Source organism: Acipenser ruthenus, chromosome 24, assembly GCF_902713425.1.
Source record: "Acipenser ruthenus chromosome 24, fAciRut3.2 maternal haplotype, whole genome shotgun sequence".
Taxonomy (NCBI): Eukaryota; Metazoa; Chordata; class Actinopteri; order Acipenseriformes; family Acipenseridae; genus Acipenser; species Acipenser ruthenus.
In genome coordinates this window covers 2903731-2922225 of record NC_081212.1, presented here as the reverse complement: position 1 = coordinate 2922225, position 18495 = coordinate 2903731, and the positions used below count along the sequence as shown (strand labels likewise).

Here is an 18495-nt window from a genome sequence, read left to right as displayed (position 1 = left end):
TATCACTTCATTGTATTATGCTGTGATAAAACAAAAAAGTCTGTTACTTTCATTATATCTCATTAGAGAAAACCTCCGCTGAAAATCCATAAACTGTGAACTAGGATGTTTTGATAGCAATTAACATTGCCGTGGCGCCACCGGTATGGATTTCTCTAAGGGTCTGTACACTTTCGTTCTTGCACAATCCACTTGTACCCGTAAAGGTAAAACGAATCTAAGGCATCCTCGTCATCAGTCCTTGTGATACATTCATGTCGGATTTTCACCTTGTGAATGCAATGGTGGAATGCAGTTTAGGACCGAAGAAAAGACCGTATTGGAAAAAATCCAGACTGCGAGGTTACTGTCTGCAGCAGCAGCGATAACACGATCAACGACAATGACAGGGACACAGTATTATTATTATTATTATTATTATTATTATTATTATTATTATTATTATTATTAATGTAAACCCAGCGCGATTAACTCGAGCTACATGGATTCAGGCACGCAGTCAATTCTGGGCAGAATTTGACACCGCTATTAAATTGTTATAACGGGCCCGGGTGGTTATCCTCTATTCTGCTAGGCAAACATGGCAACGGTCGCCCCCGGCAACACAGATTTACTTTGCTTTGCATTTGTGGTCTCTGTCTTCCTGCCTCTGTTAAAAGACTCGTTCCCCCGCTGAGTGCACGAGAACGCCATCATTACGAAAGACAGGGAAAATCCATTCTCCTGGGATACAGAGCTGCTAACTGCAGTCTCTCTCTATATATTACAATATCCTATTGTAAGTGACTGCACAGTTCACAGCCTACCTCTGTAAAGCGCTTTGTGATGGTGGTCCACTATGAAAGGCGCTATATAAAAATAAAGGTATTATTATAATTATTATTATATCTATTATTTTATTTTTCAAGACTATTGAATGCACATGAATCAGGGTACAGGCGTGCAATATATTATTTAGATCAAACAGAAAGTGAATAGTATTGCATTATTATTAGGGCAATGACAGACCAATGGGAAGCTATTTGTATTGTATAAGCACCATGTCAGTAACTACAGTGGAATCACTGTGCAATATTAGTTTCAAATCGATTGTGTACCCATTGCTGGTCATACTGGTTTCTGGTAATGGTGCTGTTAGGGTTATTTCAGGTTACTAGGGTTAAGAGATTTCAGTGGTTTTGCCCACATCTCACAAAAACGTCATTCAGTCGCACGATGGCACTTTCCAATCCCTTCTAGTGCATCAAACATTCAACCCAGATTTTGTGTCATTTTGGTTAGCCCTGTCCTGCCAGGTGATCAGGGGTTTCTCCAGCTCAGTGACCTCTCCTGTCTCTGGGAAACGTGTGCCAGTCAGAGTGCTGTACCGTCAGTGTGCTTTTCAACAGGGGCTGCAGAAGAGCTGCTTTGTCAAAGGGGCTCAGAGTCTGATAGAAGAGCCAAGATGATTATGAAGAGAGCTGAAATGTGTTTGAAGGAGCTGGACACAGGTACGCAGGACGCTTGGGAAAGAGTTTATCTGCGGAATTGAAGCACAATGCCAGCCTGCAAAGATGACAGGGTAGTAAGTCACATAACCTGACCTACGCACACAGCAATGTTGCAGCCCCCCGCATCAGCACACCAGCCAATGCAGCAGCCAGTTTATTTAAACAGGCTTTGCAGATGGCATTCAGAATTTCCCAAAACAGCATGCTTGCTTGGCTCACATTATTTCCATGACCTGCATACAGAACATTTCACATTACTGTGCACATTCATTTTTTATATGAACCCCTTCAGTATGCTGTACCTTCAGTATAGCTCTTATACAAGTTTAGCATAGTAAAAGCATGGCCAGGTTTAATACAGTATAGTGAAAGCATAGGTGAGCATTGTAAAGCCCAGAGGTATGGTAAAGCATGTTAAAAAAAAAACATGGCAAGCTATAGTAAACTATGGTATAGAAAGAGAAAAGCATGGGGAAACTGGAAAATGACTGTGCAAAATGAAAGTTTTATGAAGGAGGCTTGAACATTGACCAATCGCAAGAGGTGCTGGTAGTTTTAGGAGCAGAAAATCAATAACCTACCTGCCGGCAAACAAAACTGTGTATTTCAGGAAATGAAAGGGTTGAATGTGCTGCATGGATATCATCATAATTGAATGGCCCTGTAAAATAAATGGTTTAAATTAACCTACCTGACATATAAATCCTGCTAGCAATGGCTACATTGTTTCCTTCCTTTATTGTGTATATTCTGCCCAGCAGCATTTCATAGATTCAGTAACATTTAAAGGTGTGTGTTTTTTTTTTAAAAACTGTAAACAGCTTTTTCTCCCCTGCACATCACTTAATGAGCACGAGTGAAAATTCAGGAAATACATTCTTAATAAATAGTGGGGTTTTCCCAGAACAACACCTCCAGCATTCATTTGCATAATCTTGGATTTTTTCACCCGCTTGACATAGCTGGTCATCATCCTGCACTTTGCAATATACCCCCCTCCTTAAATTCTGGATGACATGGTTTTAGTTTTGGTGAATCTGGCTTTAAATATTATTTTTCTCTTTTTAAGAAAAGGTTTTGAACAACACAAAGTGAATACATAAAGCGAAGTAGCATCATGGATTTGCAATTCTGGGTTTGTATTGATTTTGGTTTTGCAGGGAAGCACACATACAGTTCTATACTTTAGCTATGCAATATCCTCTGTTCACAACCGTGCCATTACCTATTATCAGCCAGTATAATAAATGCAGAGGCAGAAAAGCCTGAAATGTTGATCTTGAGTAACTGTTTTGCTGCGGTGATAGAAACATGTATAAGCAAGTATGTCCTGTGGGTAAAAGTACAGTAAAATCCTTGTTTACGTAATGGAGAAAATTAATGCAGTTCTTGAATTACAGAAGATACCTGGACTGAACTTCTGCTGCATGTCCTGAGCTTGAGTATTCAAATGGATTATTATTTATACCCGAGATGTTACAGCACCTCTGTAAACAAGCACACTGTAGAATCCGGCACAATTCTCCAGTCCTGAGCGATGTCGGATTAGGTTTTACTCTATTTGTGAAAAAAAAATTCTTTGGGGCACCTTGATTTAATACAAGGAGACCCGTGACACAGAGTTTAAAATAAGAGGGCTGGGTAGAAAGAAATCATTTTAACACAGAATGAAAATGAAAGAATGCCGTGCTTCACGTTATTACTTACAGATGATTCAAACAAACAGACAAAAACAGCTAATTTGTCAATTGGCTTTATTTGCTAGGTATATTATAAACATACATTACATGCTACAGAAAATAAAAAAAAGTCAATTTCAACAGGGTTATAATACAATGGCACATCTTCATGTTAATATAAATCACGATTTCTATTTGCAACTCCCCCTCCCAAAACCCAAAGAAGAAAACCAATTACACACGGTTATTACAAAAATAAGAATTTTAAAAATATGTATAGGCATGAACAACAAATGAGAATCATTAAACACACAAAGAAAAAGAAGCCGACTACGTGGGCAGAACATCGCAGGGGTGGGGTCGTTCAGAAAGGGATATATTTAACATGGCCTGGTTTTTAGCACCGTGGATAAGCAAACTGAGTCACAACAAGCGACTCTGTGTTCAAATGCAGTCTATCAGCAAAGCTTTCTTAAATTATCAATAGAACAGAATTCTAATAATGATAAAAACAAACATAGCAAGTGCATGTTGTTCATCATTAACACCCCAGTTTTTTGTTTTTTTTTTGGTGGGGGGGGGGGGGGGGTCCTAGGTTTGCTTCCACACAGACGTGCCACAGACCACAGTCTCTGAAACACACACCTGAACAGACAGACTGTATGAAGCATGTCTGATATACATGTAACATAAAAGCAACAGGCTGGGTGTTCCTTACATAATATACCCCGATGTGAACGAGGAATGTGTAAACGATACTAGTTATTAGGACTGGGTTTTCCATGTTAAAAATGCATGATTATGACACTCCGATATGCTGGAAAGCCCAGCGTTTGGCTTTATTTAACGTCTCGAGCAGGTCAATATTACCGGTCACATCAAAACATCTGGCAAACTGCCTACGACTCCATTTGCATTTAAATTGTTTGGCGGTACAGTTGATCTGCTGCAGTTTATTTTATTGGGTTCCTCCTTTTCACTTGGGAAGACGAGTCACAGTCAGGATCACACACACACACACACACGACAGAGAAACAGCCAAGAGCAAGCCATTCTATCTGGAATCAGACCAAAAAACGCTCGATGGATACCTGGGCTTTTATGACACGTTCGGCTTAACATTTTGACATTTGCATCACTTTGATGTTTCATGATCTTTTACTCCTGCTATTGAAGAAGTCGATAACCCAAATTTAGATCGTAATGTTGGACTAGATGCTAGGATTATTGACATCTTAAAGCAATACACAGACCTTTGGGCGTGTGTGTGGGGCTGGGTTAATCAATTCATCAGTAAAATGACCAATAGGTTGAACAGGACTGGCCTCATTCATTGCTGTTATTGATAGTGTTGATCTTCAATTAGGTCTAGTTCGTAAATTACAATCTAACAAAATCTTTATGTTGTGTGGGCGGCTTCTCGTTTCAAACAGTATTCTAGAGAGTTCAAAACATTAAGATTCGAAGATGAAACGTACCACTTTCTGAATAGCAGCATTTTGTAACATGGTTCAGTATGGCTTCAGTGGTGCTGAAGATGGGTGCAGGTGGTTTTACAGCAGGAGACACTGTAGATCAGGTGGTTTAGCACATGCATGCAATCACAGGAATACTCATTCCAAAAAAATATCTACAGATGAATACCATAGGCATTTGCATATAAATCATTTTCTGCAGGATCCATACAAAGACCATTGCCACGCGACCCTTTCCTGAACTGTACTGCTTTATATATTTCATCAATAGCTACAGAGTTTGTCAGGATCATATTCAAACCTCCTGTAACACTTTAAATGAACCACAGTGGTATAGGGCTGGTTAAGTGCTTCTCTTTACAAGCAACGGTATTTACAATAACACCTTTACAATGACTGAAGTTTCTGAATTCGCTTTAATGCTTTTCAAAAGATGCACCTGCTACATCAGTACTGTAGCGATGCAAACAGACGATGACAAACAGTACTGATCAGGGAATTCGCATACGAACACGCACTTGCATGCAAAACCACACAGACAAAAGCAGAGCAAGAAAAAAAGGGATTTCAACATTTTAAACACAGAACTTGGTGCCCAATATTTCTTTTTCTTTTTAAAACAGGCTTGTATGGATTGACCAGTTTTAGATCAAATCTAATATGTGATAACTATGCCAGTGTCTGAACAATGATTTCATCTTTATCCACCACACTGCCGTCTCCCACGGTAATAGTGGTACTGGAACAAAAAAAAAGTACTGATGTTTTTTCTTATCTAAAACTGCATTTCTTAGTGGTATTAAAACAGGTCTCCCACAGTTCAGATTCATGATCAGAAAATATCTGTGTTTATGTGTATATATATATATATATATATATATATATATATATATATATATATATATATATATATATATATATATATATATATTTTTTTTAAATGACACAGCGGTCAAGACAATGAGGCAGACTTTGCTGCTGCTTACAGCAAGTAAGAGAATGCAGAATCTGCTGCTTAGGAGACTGGCAAACCCCCTGCGGGCTGCAGTGTCTGGAAATGTCCATGACACTGATGAATGAAAGAAGCAACAGCAGCTAAACAATCATCTAACTGGGAAAGGGGAAACAGCTGAAGGTAAAACCCAAAGGCAGCGAGACTGTGCGTACGACCCGGAACACACAGACTGTTCGTATCACTTTGAAATGAACCGATCGCCCCAGATCAAAAGCCGCTCTCTTACACACTCTCATCCAGGCTGCCAGACGCAGACAGAGAGTCGACACGGAGTTGCGTGATGCTGCATTTGAGACAGACTGCTCAAGCTAAAGGGGCTCGATCACGTGATTCCTGTGGAGTCCATTGATATGCAGCAGCATCAGCTCATAGAAGCAACACACTGCTTTACAGAGGTTTACTTGGCACACTGGAGAAGACAAAGACAGACTGGAACAGGCCTGCTTAGAACAAAAGACTGCTCCAGTCTCGGCCTGCTCAAACACACACGAGCAATTTTTAGATGCTGTCGAGCAAATAAAAACCCAGGGGTGCAATATTGCAGCAGCCCCAAAATCAGCTGCTCCCGACTCCAGCTCCTGGTGGCAACAAACAGTCTGGGTTTTAAATAAAGTGAATCTAAAATGTGTTTATTTATTTATTTATTCATCCAATCATTTAAAAAGAAACCCAACTTAATCCATTCAAGAGCACATATAATATAATTCAATCTTTTGGAACGGTTAGATAGCCAGAAGCCTGTTTCACAGCCCTTGATTACATTGATGTTGGACTAACTCAGCTATAGGTACAACACTGGGTCCAATCTATGCTAACCAGGGTGTATGAAACCAGCTTTATGCCTGTTATACCAAGATACATTAATGTGCATAATCAAGTCTGTGAAACAGATGAAAATGAAACGGTGAACTGTTTAAGGACCTGGATAGAGGTTTAATGGGAAGGGCCAAGTTCACCAAACCCTGTATCGGAGCCAGAGGGAACTGGAACGGAGAGCCACTGGCCTACACTGCAATCAGTGACACATTAATGCTTAACAAAAGGTTAGTGAATGAACACGGGATAATGCAAATACATCAAAGTGTCCTTGAAGGGCTAGGCTGGATTGCAAACACACAGCCCAAGAAAAGGACAAATAAAGTGTATGGGTGCAGTGCTGCTGCAGTTACTTCTTATTGAAATCTGCACTGCAGTGCTGCGTCTAGTCTAGGGCAGTGCCAAGAGGGTTTAGTGTTTTTTGGTAATTGAATATTCTAAAGACCGTATTTTAAAACAAACTTATCAGAGCAACATAGAACACTAGAGAAAATCTTTCAAATAAGCAACTTAAATCATTCTCAGTTTAAGCAAATTCAAATCGTGCCCAGGCTAACTTGGTTTAAAAAAAAAAGGGTGTGAATACATGATGTAATGTATGTTTAAATGATTATAGCTCTTAGCAATTTCTGTTCCATTCAGATCCCCAGATCCATTGCACTGATTACACAATCCAGTCAATTCTTCATTGCTCTGCATTTCGCCCCATAATGTGTGATTCTAGAAACAAGCTGGCCAGACTCAGAAAGTCCCGGGCTGCTTTATTCCCAGTGGTCTGCCTGCTGTGAATCTTCCGACAACAGTCCTCGTCGGCAGATGCGGTTTTCTGTTCTGCAAGGTATTCAGGCAAGTGTTTTTAACACAGAGAAGCAGACCCGTTTCTCAATGAATTGTGTGAGTGACAGCGTGTTTGCCACGGTCATGCTGTTTCAGCTAATGGTGCAGAATTATATAAACTTCAGCTGCCACCAAAGTCTTTCTCCACTCCTCACAGGGCAGCTTTGTGTGCACCTTGACGTCATAAGTAGATGTGGGATGATCTCCACCATTGTGACAAACAAAGTGGCCTCTACTGAGAATTTAAAGCAGGCGTGAGACGTGACAGAAAAGGGTAGCAAGCCGAAATGGTGCTAGACAGAGTCAACACTGGAATAGGGGGTAGAATATATTTAAAACAAATCAGGAAATCTACATAACCCTCATACCGCTCATATTTAATGCACTACAAGATGCATCCATTTAGAAACAGGAGGGGGAAAAACATCACCTAGTGTTTGATTGAAACAGTGGATATTAATTTGGCAAGCCCCTTTATTCGTCAGTACCTTGGTCAAGTCTGAGCTCTTCAGGATCTAGTGGAACAGTCGGCCAATCCTAGCTTGCTTGTCGTAAACCCTTAACAAGATTCAATGCAACCGGGGCAGGTGGAGGGAGAAGGGGATGAAACACTATATTCAGAAAGCATTAGCCTCTCAGTAACCACATCATCATATCTAAATTCATAACTTTTACTGCAATTGTGCGATTGCTGATGAACTTTCCTATGGCATGGCATTGCTTGCATGGATATCTGCCCACGTGCCTTCGTTGTTAAGCCACCCCCAACACCACTGAGTATGAGATTACTTTAATCCTAATATATTCATATGTAAGAAATGAAGAAACAGATAGGGTAAAGCATCTCCCTCGAGGAGCCCCACAAAGTTAATTAAAGAAAGGTTACATGTATATAATACAGCAACGAGCCACATGCATTATTTTACACACGCATTCGTTGTAGTTTTTTTGTTGTTGTTTAATGTGAACAGATTCCCCGATTCCGGATCCTTTAAGGGGAAACTTCAAATGCGTCCTGTGCTATGCCTTTACCAGCGCGCTAATGCTTTCTGAATATGGATCCCAGGGAGACAGGGAGAGAGGGATCAGAGACACAGCTGACTTGTTTTTGGGTCGGGCAGTGGGGTGACTGTGATGGGGATGATGTGGATGGAAGGTGGGTCCCAGCCAGCCGCTCTCAGCTCAAGTCCTCCTCTGGGTTCTGCTGGTCGAGGAGCCGCACGTGTGTGAAGGGGAAGTGGCCGCGCTTGCCTTTGCACTCCCCCTCCCACTGACCGTTCACATTGATCTTCATCACCTTCACCATGTCACCAACCTGGGGGAGGAAGACAAACACTTTAAAATACTTTACTGTACGCCGGACGTGACTCAGGATCATTTCAGTTCACTGGATTTCAATCCCTTTTCAATGCATTATAATTGAGACCACAAAGAGAGCAACTCTTACGTTTTAGGAAACAAACTATGTGCATTGTAATCTAGTCAGCATGCTGTGTTCCAGTTTAGGGGGGGGGTCACACAGACCAAATATGATTTCTAATTCCACCTGCAACCTCAAATCAGTGCCACTAGGGGGGGGTCAATACACTGCAAAGTTGATAAAACCTAAACTTTATCCTAACTGTGTCACTCACTCATCTAAGCAAGGCAAATGCATCTGACATTTTAATTTATTAAAACTGCAATTAATTCAACAAGAAAAAAAAAGAAGAAAAAAACAGCTCTACACAATACAGATTTGACCACGAGCCCAGCTGACAAATTTTGATGACAAGGAATTTCCAGACATGAATCAAAGACTCTTTCAAAGCGGCTCTTTGGGAATTTGTAAACCATGCTACATATTTTCCTCAACGTAATCTAACCAGTGCTGTGAGCAGCTCCATCACCGAACAGCTTGGAATAAAGCAAATAAAAACAACTACAAGGTCCTTTCAACTCCTTTCTTTACAATCCGAAACCCAAAGCTCATGAAGTCCACACAGAAATAACGTTTGCAATCAAGAAATGAATTAAAAATAAAAGCAACAACATAAAGCAGCTCCAGTAAGGCCTTCATTTAATGACTGAATGTTCTGAATCTCAGCAGCACCTCGCTTGTGGTTTTCGTCTAGCCCCTAAGCATGTAGTAAGGATTTCTACAATCACAACGTGCCGAGACGCGACACACACAGCAGTCTCTGAACAGATCTTAAACACTACTGTAACTTGGCATGGGTCTGAACAGCTGAACCAATCCATTCTTCAGTAGATTCCCTTTGCATATCAGTTTGGTTTTCAGTCATTACATCCCAATGACTTCAATCCTGTTTAAATACACCCCAGTAATTCATGTTTAAATTTCTCTTCAACATACTGAGTCTACTTCAGGTGTTACAGTACAGAGCATTTCTAGAGTGGAGACAAAATCCATTTGGGGACGGCAAAGCAAAGATATTTCAATCAAAATCTGCAGCATATAAAAACAAGTTAGCTTTGTGACTGACTGATCCATTTATCCATTAATAGTCTTGCTTCGGGGGTTTAGCAATGTCTTCTCATTACCAGGTAGTAGCAGCAGCCACTTCGTAGGATAAAGCAACAGATCATCTTGCAATTACAGGGCAGCTGCTGGAGGAGTTTCAGCAGCACAGAGAGACGGCTCTGTCTGAGGGAACTGTAAACAGCTGTGAAGATGTTCTTTGCTGCAGACACCAGTGCTAAGCGGGAGCCGGATTAAACGTCTTCCTGCGTGCCTTACTGCTCTGTGTGCGTGCAATGCAGAAAATGCTGCTCTACCGTACATGTGGCAAGCCATCCTGGGGGTGGACTATATATTTTAAATGTCAATGGATAAGGGATCTGATGCAAAACACATTTTTTAAATTGGTAGAATTGCATTGTGCTGAATACAGCCCTGAGTGCAAAAAACACATCACAGGGATAGAGTTTTGCAAAGGATAAAATAACTCTCCCCTATGTACTGTACAGTGTGGACCACAAATCAATACTACATCGCTGAACGATCTCCCAGCCACACGTTGTCAAGATATGAATGATCTACAACATACAATTTCCTTACATGTATCGGAGGGGGAAATATACAGTTCAGTTGCCAAGGTTTTTCTAACTTTCTGAAAATCATTTAGGTGATGAAGCGTTAATACTTGATCAAACAGAAACAGGGCAGCAGTGTGGAGTAGTGGTTAGGGCTCTGGACTCTTGACCGGAGGGTCGTGGGTTCAATCCCCAGTGGGGGACACTGCTGTTGTACCCTTGAGCAAGGTACTTTACCTAGATTGCTCCAGTAAAAACCCAGCTGTATAAATGGGGAATTGTATGTAAAAATAATGTGATATCTTGTAACAATTGTAAGTCGCCCTGGATAAGGGCGTCTGCTAAGAAATAAATAATAATAATAATAATAATAATAATAATAATAATAATAAAAAAGGCCGTTATTAAAGCTAGAGGATGCTGCAATATTCAGGAACCCGGCTCTCTTCGTAACCTTGAGAAGGAGACTGTGCAAGCAGCAAGGGTGCGACCCACACGCTAACCCAGCCCTGGACCAGCGCCAGCACTCCTCTGCTGTCCTGGACTGGAAGTCATTGCTTACTAAAGAACTCAGTGTCAGGAAATGCACTTCAACAGAAAGCATTTCCTGTTGAATTTGGCCTGAGTCTGCAGCTGAACTTCTGCCAGGACGGTCCGAGGGCTGCTGAAAATTCTCTGCTGTATGAAAGAGGAAAGCCCACCTATGAATTGAAAAAAAGCTTGGGTGGCGTAGGAATGGACAGGCATTTCTCTTTGAATGGTGTATTGCTAAGTCAGAAAGCACAGTACACCAACATCAGGCAATCTTCACGACATACCAAGAGCTGGGAAAGGCATTCTCCTTAACAATCTAGCCTTCACGTGAAAAGTAATAGTCTGCCTTGACATTTTTCTGTCTTGATGCGACTCGTTCGTGCTTATGGGATTTGTACTTTATTTTTTCTATGGCATCAAGGAATCTTAAAGAATGACCTTCATGAGTTTCAAATCAATACGAGCACCACACTTCAGAGGACTCAACTCATGCAAGCACTCTCGAAACAGCAGCCCAATTGAAGACTTCAGCCTTTTGAAGTCCTAATCAAATCTGGAAGCATGCAAATGAAATCTGAGCCATCAAACAATTATCCAGTAATAAGCAGCATAATTACAGTCTTCCAAAAAGCTTTCCAAAAATATATCTTTGGACTACAGGCCCAAACAACCTTTCTGCTAATTGCAAAACTTTCAAGACAAGCGGGCTGTATGCAGCATTCATCTCTGGTAATTCAATGCAGCACGCAAAGCCTTCATGCGAGCGTCGGTATTGTAATTCACTGCGGAAAGGGATTTAAAGTAACAAGCAGGGTTGCCTTTTAAAATCAGTTCCCAATTCTAATTCCTTCCATGGAATCGGGACTTATATTTTAGAGACATAACTGTGATTATTCCACTGCTCTGAATTTCAATTGAGTAACATGTTGTCCCTGCGAGAAGCTCATTTTAACAGAACACTGCTCATTGCAATTGTGATCAATGACGTGTTGGAATTGGGAATAGATTTTAAAAAATAATTGGAATTGAGAAACAGGAATTGACCCCGACGCTGGTGACAAAGCAGTGACCAAACAAGCGTGTTTTTTTTGTTTTTTTTTGTTTAATAATCACCGCAGTGACACGCTTCACCCTTCCCCTGAACCACATCCCCAAGAGGAATGCCAGGAATTGAAATGAAGGAAATACCTGGACAGCCCTGCAGAGAACTGAACAAAGGAGGGCACGGCTGTACGGCTTCAAGACACAGGCGAATCATTCACACAACAAAAACCAAAAACTGGAAACCCCCATTTTTGGGTTACTTTTTTGCTAAAATACTCATGTTTTTTTACAGCACTGGCAGAATACCAAAAAAAAAGAAATAAAAAAGGCAAATAATTCTTAGCACTTGAAATGTTTCCAGGTTTTGCTATGGTGACACAATGGCAAGATCTTTATTAGTCATCTTAGTAAAACACACACTGGGAGCGTGATGAAATCAAAATGAAGGCACGAGTCACAGCCATTATAAAGCATAGCAATGGCTTAATGTTATTTCCAGCCCCAACACATATGTGGTATAGCAATTCTCAATACCTTCAACTTGTCAAAGTGTTTTATGTACTACAGGAATTAGAACTGGTCAGCTCCATTCAGATGGATACATATTAATGCTTACAGCATTTGGTTCTCAATGCATTAGAGTGTTAATTGGGGCACTGAATCAATTTTAAAAGGATCAGCCCTTATAATGACAACAGAAGGGGGGGGGGGCATTCAATAAATTGCATGCTGACTACTGGCACAGGAGATTCCATCACAAATCCCACATTAGAAGGAGCCAAGTCCATTAACACTGAGCTAACTGAACACAAATCCATTGCTCTCCGCATTTAATATTTTTATTCTTCCCAAAAAACACATCAAGAATAACCTTCAGGAAAGGCCAGTTTAAAGTCCCAAAGCCTACGGTTTATGCAACAGCACATAGAAATGTAACCCTCGGCCTCCCATTTCAAAATACCAGAGAAGAATACCCTTTGGCTCAAACCCTCCCCCACCCCCCTCTAGTTTTATGTACCTCTAAAGCCAAGGCCGTCTTGTCATAGGCATTGGGGACTCGCTTCTGGATAGCCCTGGCAAAAACGGGCCCGTTCTGGAGGTTGGGGAGCGGAGTGTTGAGGCTGGGCTGGGCGTACGCCCCTGGCTCCTGCCCGCCTGGGAGTGGCGGCTGCGGGAGCTGCCCGTCCTGGTTACCTCCGCCGGTGGGGGACGAGGGCCGGTATTTCTCCACGTAGGGGACGGGGATCATGCCCGACCTGCCCTCCACGTTGGCCGCGTTCCACCACTGCTCCTCCGGCTTCTCCTGCACGCGCAGGATGTCCCCCTTGCGGAAGGGCAGGTCCTCCTCGTCGTTGCCGGGGAAGTCGAAGAGGGCGCGCACGTACTCAGCATCCTCCGGACGGTGGGAGAGCGCCGGCCCGCCCCCAGCAAGCGGCCCCCCTCCGCCGCCAGAGTGTTTGGATTTGGAAATGGGCTCTATCAAGGTGGTAGTGTCCAGGTAGTGGATTTTATAGAACTCCAGAAGGGCGGGGAGTGCCTCGAATTCCTGGTCTCCTATCCGGAACCTGGGGGGGCTTAATCCTAAACAAATAAGGAAGAGGAAAAGAAAGAAAGAAAGAAAAAAAAGAAAGTTAATGATTTCTTCATATTATGATCAGAGCCATCTGATCATTTGAGGGGCAAATCTCAACAAGGGGTTAGAAAAACAACCCTCTAGAAATCAGAGAATGAAGAGTCTGGGAAGTAGAAACGTACTCTTGGACACTTGAGGTTCCTTTTCTAACTTCTCAAACTCCGAAACAGAAAAAATCAAGCAGACTGCAGAATGCCTTCATCAGGGCTGTAGACACTTTAGAAATGACCATGCTGGGGGGAGAAAGCCCTTCCTAATTAATCTAAAGTATTATATAAATTAGGGGAGGGGGTCGCAGGGTATTTCCATCCCTGAAGCACGCTGTTAAGATTTCTCTTTCAGAGCACACGCTAGTCACACCCAAGAGACCTTTCATCTGAACAGGTAGGAAAATAAGACAAGCATTGAGAAATCCTGAGCAATGATTCATACTGGTAAACACAACCGAGCTCACTGGCACAGCTGAATCACAGACAGTGAATATTTACTTTAAAATCGTTACTCATGATTTCTTCCAGAATATTTCAAATCCCCACCCCAAGGCGTGTGCAAGAGTCAAACGATCACGCAATGGCCATTCGGAGAAGCATCAACCTGGACAAGCCTCTCTGGACAATTAGGAAGACTGCAGGCCAATTGGTATGATCTCTCAGTGCACCTTTGCTTTCTTTAAGCACTATAACAGAGAAAAGCCCAGAAAAAGAAACTGTAAAATAGGGGCTTATTACTGCAAAATGATTGGGTTGTGCACAATGCAGAGATGCAATCTGTTGCTTTCTCTACATAAGGTACTGTTAATGAAATATGAATTATCACTAAAGACAATCATGACAATCATTATTAAGAATATCATGTAGAACAAACGAGGAACTAAATCGATTATTTATTTGCATGTGGCTAAGTTGAATGCTTTCCCAAATGTGCTTTCCCAAATGTGCATCCTCTAAGGAGAACTAGAATGTATTTTTAGTTACTTTGAAATGCATCTGATGATAAATACTCACATAAGAGGGGTGCAGGGATAAAATGAGTCACCGAACCCTAATACCGTGTGATAAAGGCGATCTCCATGGAGATTGTACAGATATACACACCGTTACTCTCAAGCCCAGGCGATATCATCTGGCATGGCGATAGGCAAATTAGTATGTAAAAAAAACGTGCTGTTCACCACTGTGCTTGAAAATTAAACCGAGCAGACCACTGCTCTATAGTCAAATAGCTCACTTAATCGCTTCAGGTCATCATCGTGATAATCTAAACTTTTTAAATGCTAGACTAATGCAAAATACGCATACTTTTATATTAAACTTTAAACACTGCAGTGAACACCTAAGCGGTAAAACAACGGTACTGTATTTAAAAAACAACATGTGTTTTATTGTTATAGTATTGTATTTAGCAACTGTGCGATTGTTAAAGTAAATAATAATAATAATAATAATAATAATAATAATAATAATAATACAATGCGATCACCCCGACTCAATGCAGCAGTATGGACTAAGAAATGTTCAGGAATTAGACATAATTGATCCCAGATTGTCACCGGGACTAATCGGTTTAAAAACGAACGTGACGCTTGCATTGCAACCGAACTGGAGAGTATTAATCTGCATCGGGAGGTGTGGTGTGTGTGTGTGTGTGTCTCTCAGTGAAACCCGTTTAAAATATAAATCGCGCACTTTCATGTTATTTTCTTGAGGCTGAATCCGTCTCCATGCCGTCCTCACCTGTGCTGGACTGTCTGTTGTTGCTGATGCTGTTGATAATGTAGTGGGACACTTTGGAATTCTCCGAGACGGAGAGGACGTAGTCCCCCGGAATGGTGGTCGAGTCCCTTACAAGGAAAACTCCGTGTCTCTGTCCGTGCAACAGGGACACCGTCTCCTGCCGGCTTAGTCTCCCCCAGTACCAACTCACGCGGTCCTCCGAGTCGAAATTCCCGGCCATGGCTGGCACTCCGACACCGCGGCTTCGCAGGCCCTTCCCTTCGACTCTTCCTTTCCACACTCAGCTCTCAAGTCATACAAAACTTAAACTTGGGAGAGCCCGTTTAAAAAAATAACGACATCCACGCCGCCCTGCCGTTAAAATGATCAGAATCCAAACGCAGCCCGCCCAGCTGAGCTTAATTTAATCGAGGATACAGCAAACTTTCCCTAATATTTATTAAAATAAATAAAAGTTTGGTTTTTTTATAATCAAATTTCCCCGAGAACTTCTTATAACAAACTGAAATGGCGGACCTGGGGGAAATTGACCTTACCGGATATGAGTATCCCAGATATTCCATGAAAAAAATGAGAAATGGGAGGTAGTCGGCCATGTTGGTAAGGTCAAACAACGATGGGATTCAGTTAATAACAATCCATTCTAACGATTTAAAACCAAACAAGCGTTGAAGCCCCATGGATATTTACTTCTGCAGTTATCAACCCGACAATTCTTTTTGTGAATGACACATGATGAACGTTTTCTCAGTAGTTACTGTAATATACCGTTTGGAGTAAGGACCACAGTATAATGTTGACCTTACTTAAAGGAAGTGAGGTGTTTCCTGTGACGCTAAACTTTGCCCTAAAGTTTCGACTGAATTGATTCACACTTTTCACAGAAACTGCGTTGGTTTTTTTTTCCCCCACAGCGAAACATAGTTGAAAAACTGTGTTTGCTCGAGGCATAAATAATACGACTAAGCAATCTCCGCTGTGATTAATTAAACAGACAGACCGCGTTGTCATTAAAAACAATTATTACAAAACACTGCGGTGACACTGGCAGCATAAATATATTTTCACCCCCAGGCTTATACGACCAGCTCGCTCTCATTAACAACCTAGTTTAAAATATACAGGCTTTTTATTTTTAACAATGCGGTTTTTTTTTTATTTGGAAAAAAATATGTTTATTATGGAAACGACCAGCTTCATTCCCATTAAAAACTGTAGGCCACTGTTTTACTCAGTAAACCAAACATGTACTTGCAGCAGTAGGGGGTTATTATTATTATTATTATTATTATTATTATTATTAGGAACAAAAATCTGGATTTGCGGCTCTGTGGAAGGGAGTTGAGAACGTTCTGACGTCATTGCGTTGCTTTAGCTCTAGTTCGGTGTCAGGACAGCTCGAGGACGGCTCAAGAGCCTCATACAGAGAGGCTGTGCTGGGAGGCGCTGCTTTTGTGTCAATCCGAAATGAAACAAAGCTTTACAGTAAGAGGCAACTTAAATGCAGTGTTCAGAACCGAAAAGGGAGGACCCAGTACCGTTTGCCAGATGCTATGATTCAGACCAGTGCGATGTGTACACCCTGCTAATTGCATTGCATCAAGCGCTTTTGCAACCACCCTTTCTAATCAAATAATCAGGGATCAATGAAAGCAGCAATTAAATTAATCATAGGAGAAATCGCCTAATCAAACGAGCGATTAGTTGGAGCACATTTCAACGGCTGCTGTGGTATTTGACCTATATTGCAGAATCTCAAGCGTTGCTTCTATAGCTCTGTATTTCAGCAGACTATTTCAGCTGCTTTGCATATGACCTGGATTGCTGCACATAAACGGGTGCTCGAAATAAAGCTGGTATGGTCTCAATTGCCTGTTTTTTTAACTGATGAAATTCTGTGATCTGACTTGATTATAACCCTAAGCAGCCTGACTGCTGTTTAGCTTCTGAAATCGGAACGCTAAGAAGTTCTGACCAGGCTTGATCCGGCTTGGCTGAGATCAAACCCACTACTCACAATCCAAAAGTACTGTGTGTAGCTACTGTGCTCCAGGTGGGGTTCTCCAACAGCCCTGCATTATCCAGCACATCCCTTCGACAGATATCCCTTGTCCCGTATTAAATCGTTTCGAGACGCCGTTTATCCGGTATTTCAGACGATGCCTTATGCAAGCCAGTACCTGCCCCTTTTCTACGATGACACGGCATGCATGCTTTGGCGATGAGCCGTTGCAATGCGAATCTCGGTTCAATGGGGGACTTAATAATTTGGAACACGGCTCACCCAGCTGGCTCTTGCCTCTTTCGCTTGTTTGGAAATGAAGTTTAGACTAGCTGCAAACTCCGGAGTTGCAGTAAAGAGACGGGCAATGCAAATGTTTTATTGCTATTATGAAACGAAGGTGATGTTTCTGTTGCCATGCAGTTTCTTCGCATGGCAACAGAAAGTGCGTTTTAAAGGTCTGGCATGAATTCTCATTGTTGTTAGACGCTTCGCTCGGTCTGCATTGTTTTCTCCAGATAACTACATGCGGTGGCTCCAGTTCTCCCAGGCTACCTCCAGGATCGTGAAGAGTTGGTGCATTTTAATGAGGTGCTTGCCGTCATTTTCTCCGTGCAGCGGAGCCTGGCCGAACCTCAGTCTGCAATCTGAAAGTGCCACCAGGATCCAGCAGAGTGTGATGCATGAAATCACGAGAACACGGAGCTGTGGACAGGAACACTGAAACGAACGAGCGTACAGGTTCCAATTACTATATAGTTCTTACAAACACCGACACCCACTGTGGTATGCTGTCCTTCGCCTTGATGAACCTCGCGGTCTGTGAATTAGGGTTTGACCTGAGTTTAAACTATTGTTTCTGTAACTTGTAAATGCATTGTATTCATATTTGCTATGTATTCAAAGTTCTCCATACACACAGACACATTTCAATTGCTTATGTATAAAACAACAGGTGTTTGATGGCTTCTTAAATAATAATCGATAAAAAGATGTTAGCGTATCTAACTCGTGCATTTGCAAAACACAGTCTTTCAAATATTTGTGTTCACGATTTATTAAAAAAAACACACACACATTCATTTCAATAAATATAATACAAATACGTGGATGTATAGGTGTTAATAAAGCTGGCAAAATGTGTTACAAGCCGTTATTTAAACGTATTTAATTGACAGTTCTAATGACATTCACTGTGGGC

At 41.6% G+C, this 18495-nt stretch overlaps 1 protein-coding gene across 2 annotated transcripts; it reads right to left on the bottom strand.

Annotated features, from left to right (window-relative positions):
* Positions 1-3227: 3227 nt before the first annotated feature.
* On the bottom strand, positions 3228-16201 carry LOC117430672 (adapter molecule crk-like). 2 transcript variants are annotated; one of them, XM_034051006.3, is made up of 3 exons: positions 15293-16190; positions 12945-13507; positions 3228-8627 (listed from the first exon to the last, which is right to left on the bottom strand). In XM_034051006.3, exons 1-3 carry the CDS (start codon positions 15510-15512, stop codon positions 8490-8492), a joined length of 921 nt encoding a protein of 306 aa, XP_033906897.3. In that variant the 5' UTR covers positions 15513-16190; the 3' UTR covers positions 3228-8489. The 2 variants fall into 2 exon arrangements, with proteins under 2 accessions (XP_033906897.3, XP_033906898.3); XM_034051007.3 differs by having other exon boundaries at positions 8489-8627; positions 13121-13507; positions 15293-16201.
* Between the last annotated feature and the right edge of the window lie 2294 nt (positions 16202-18495).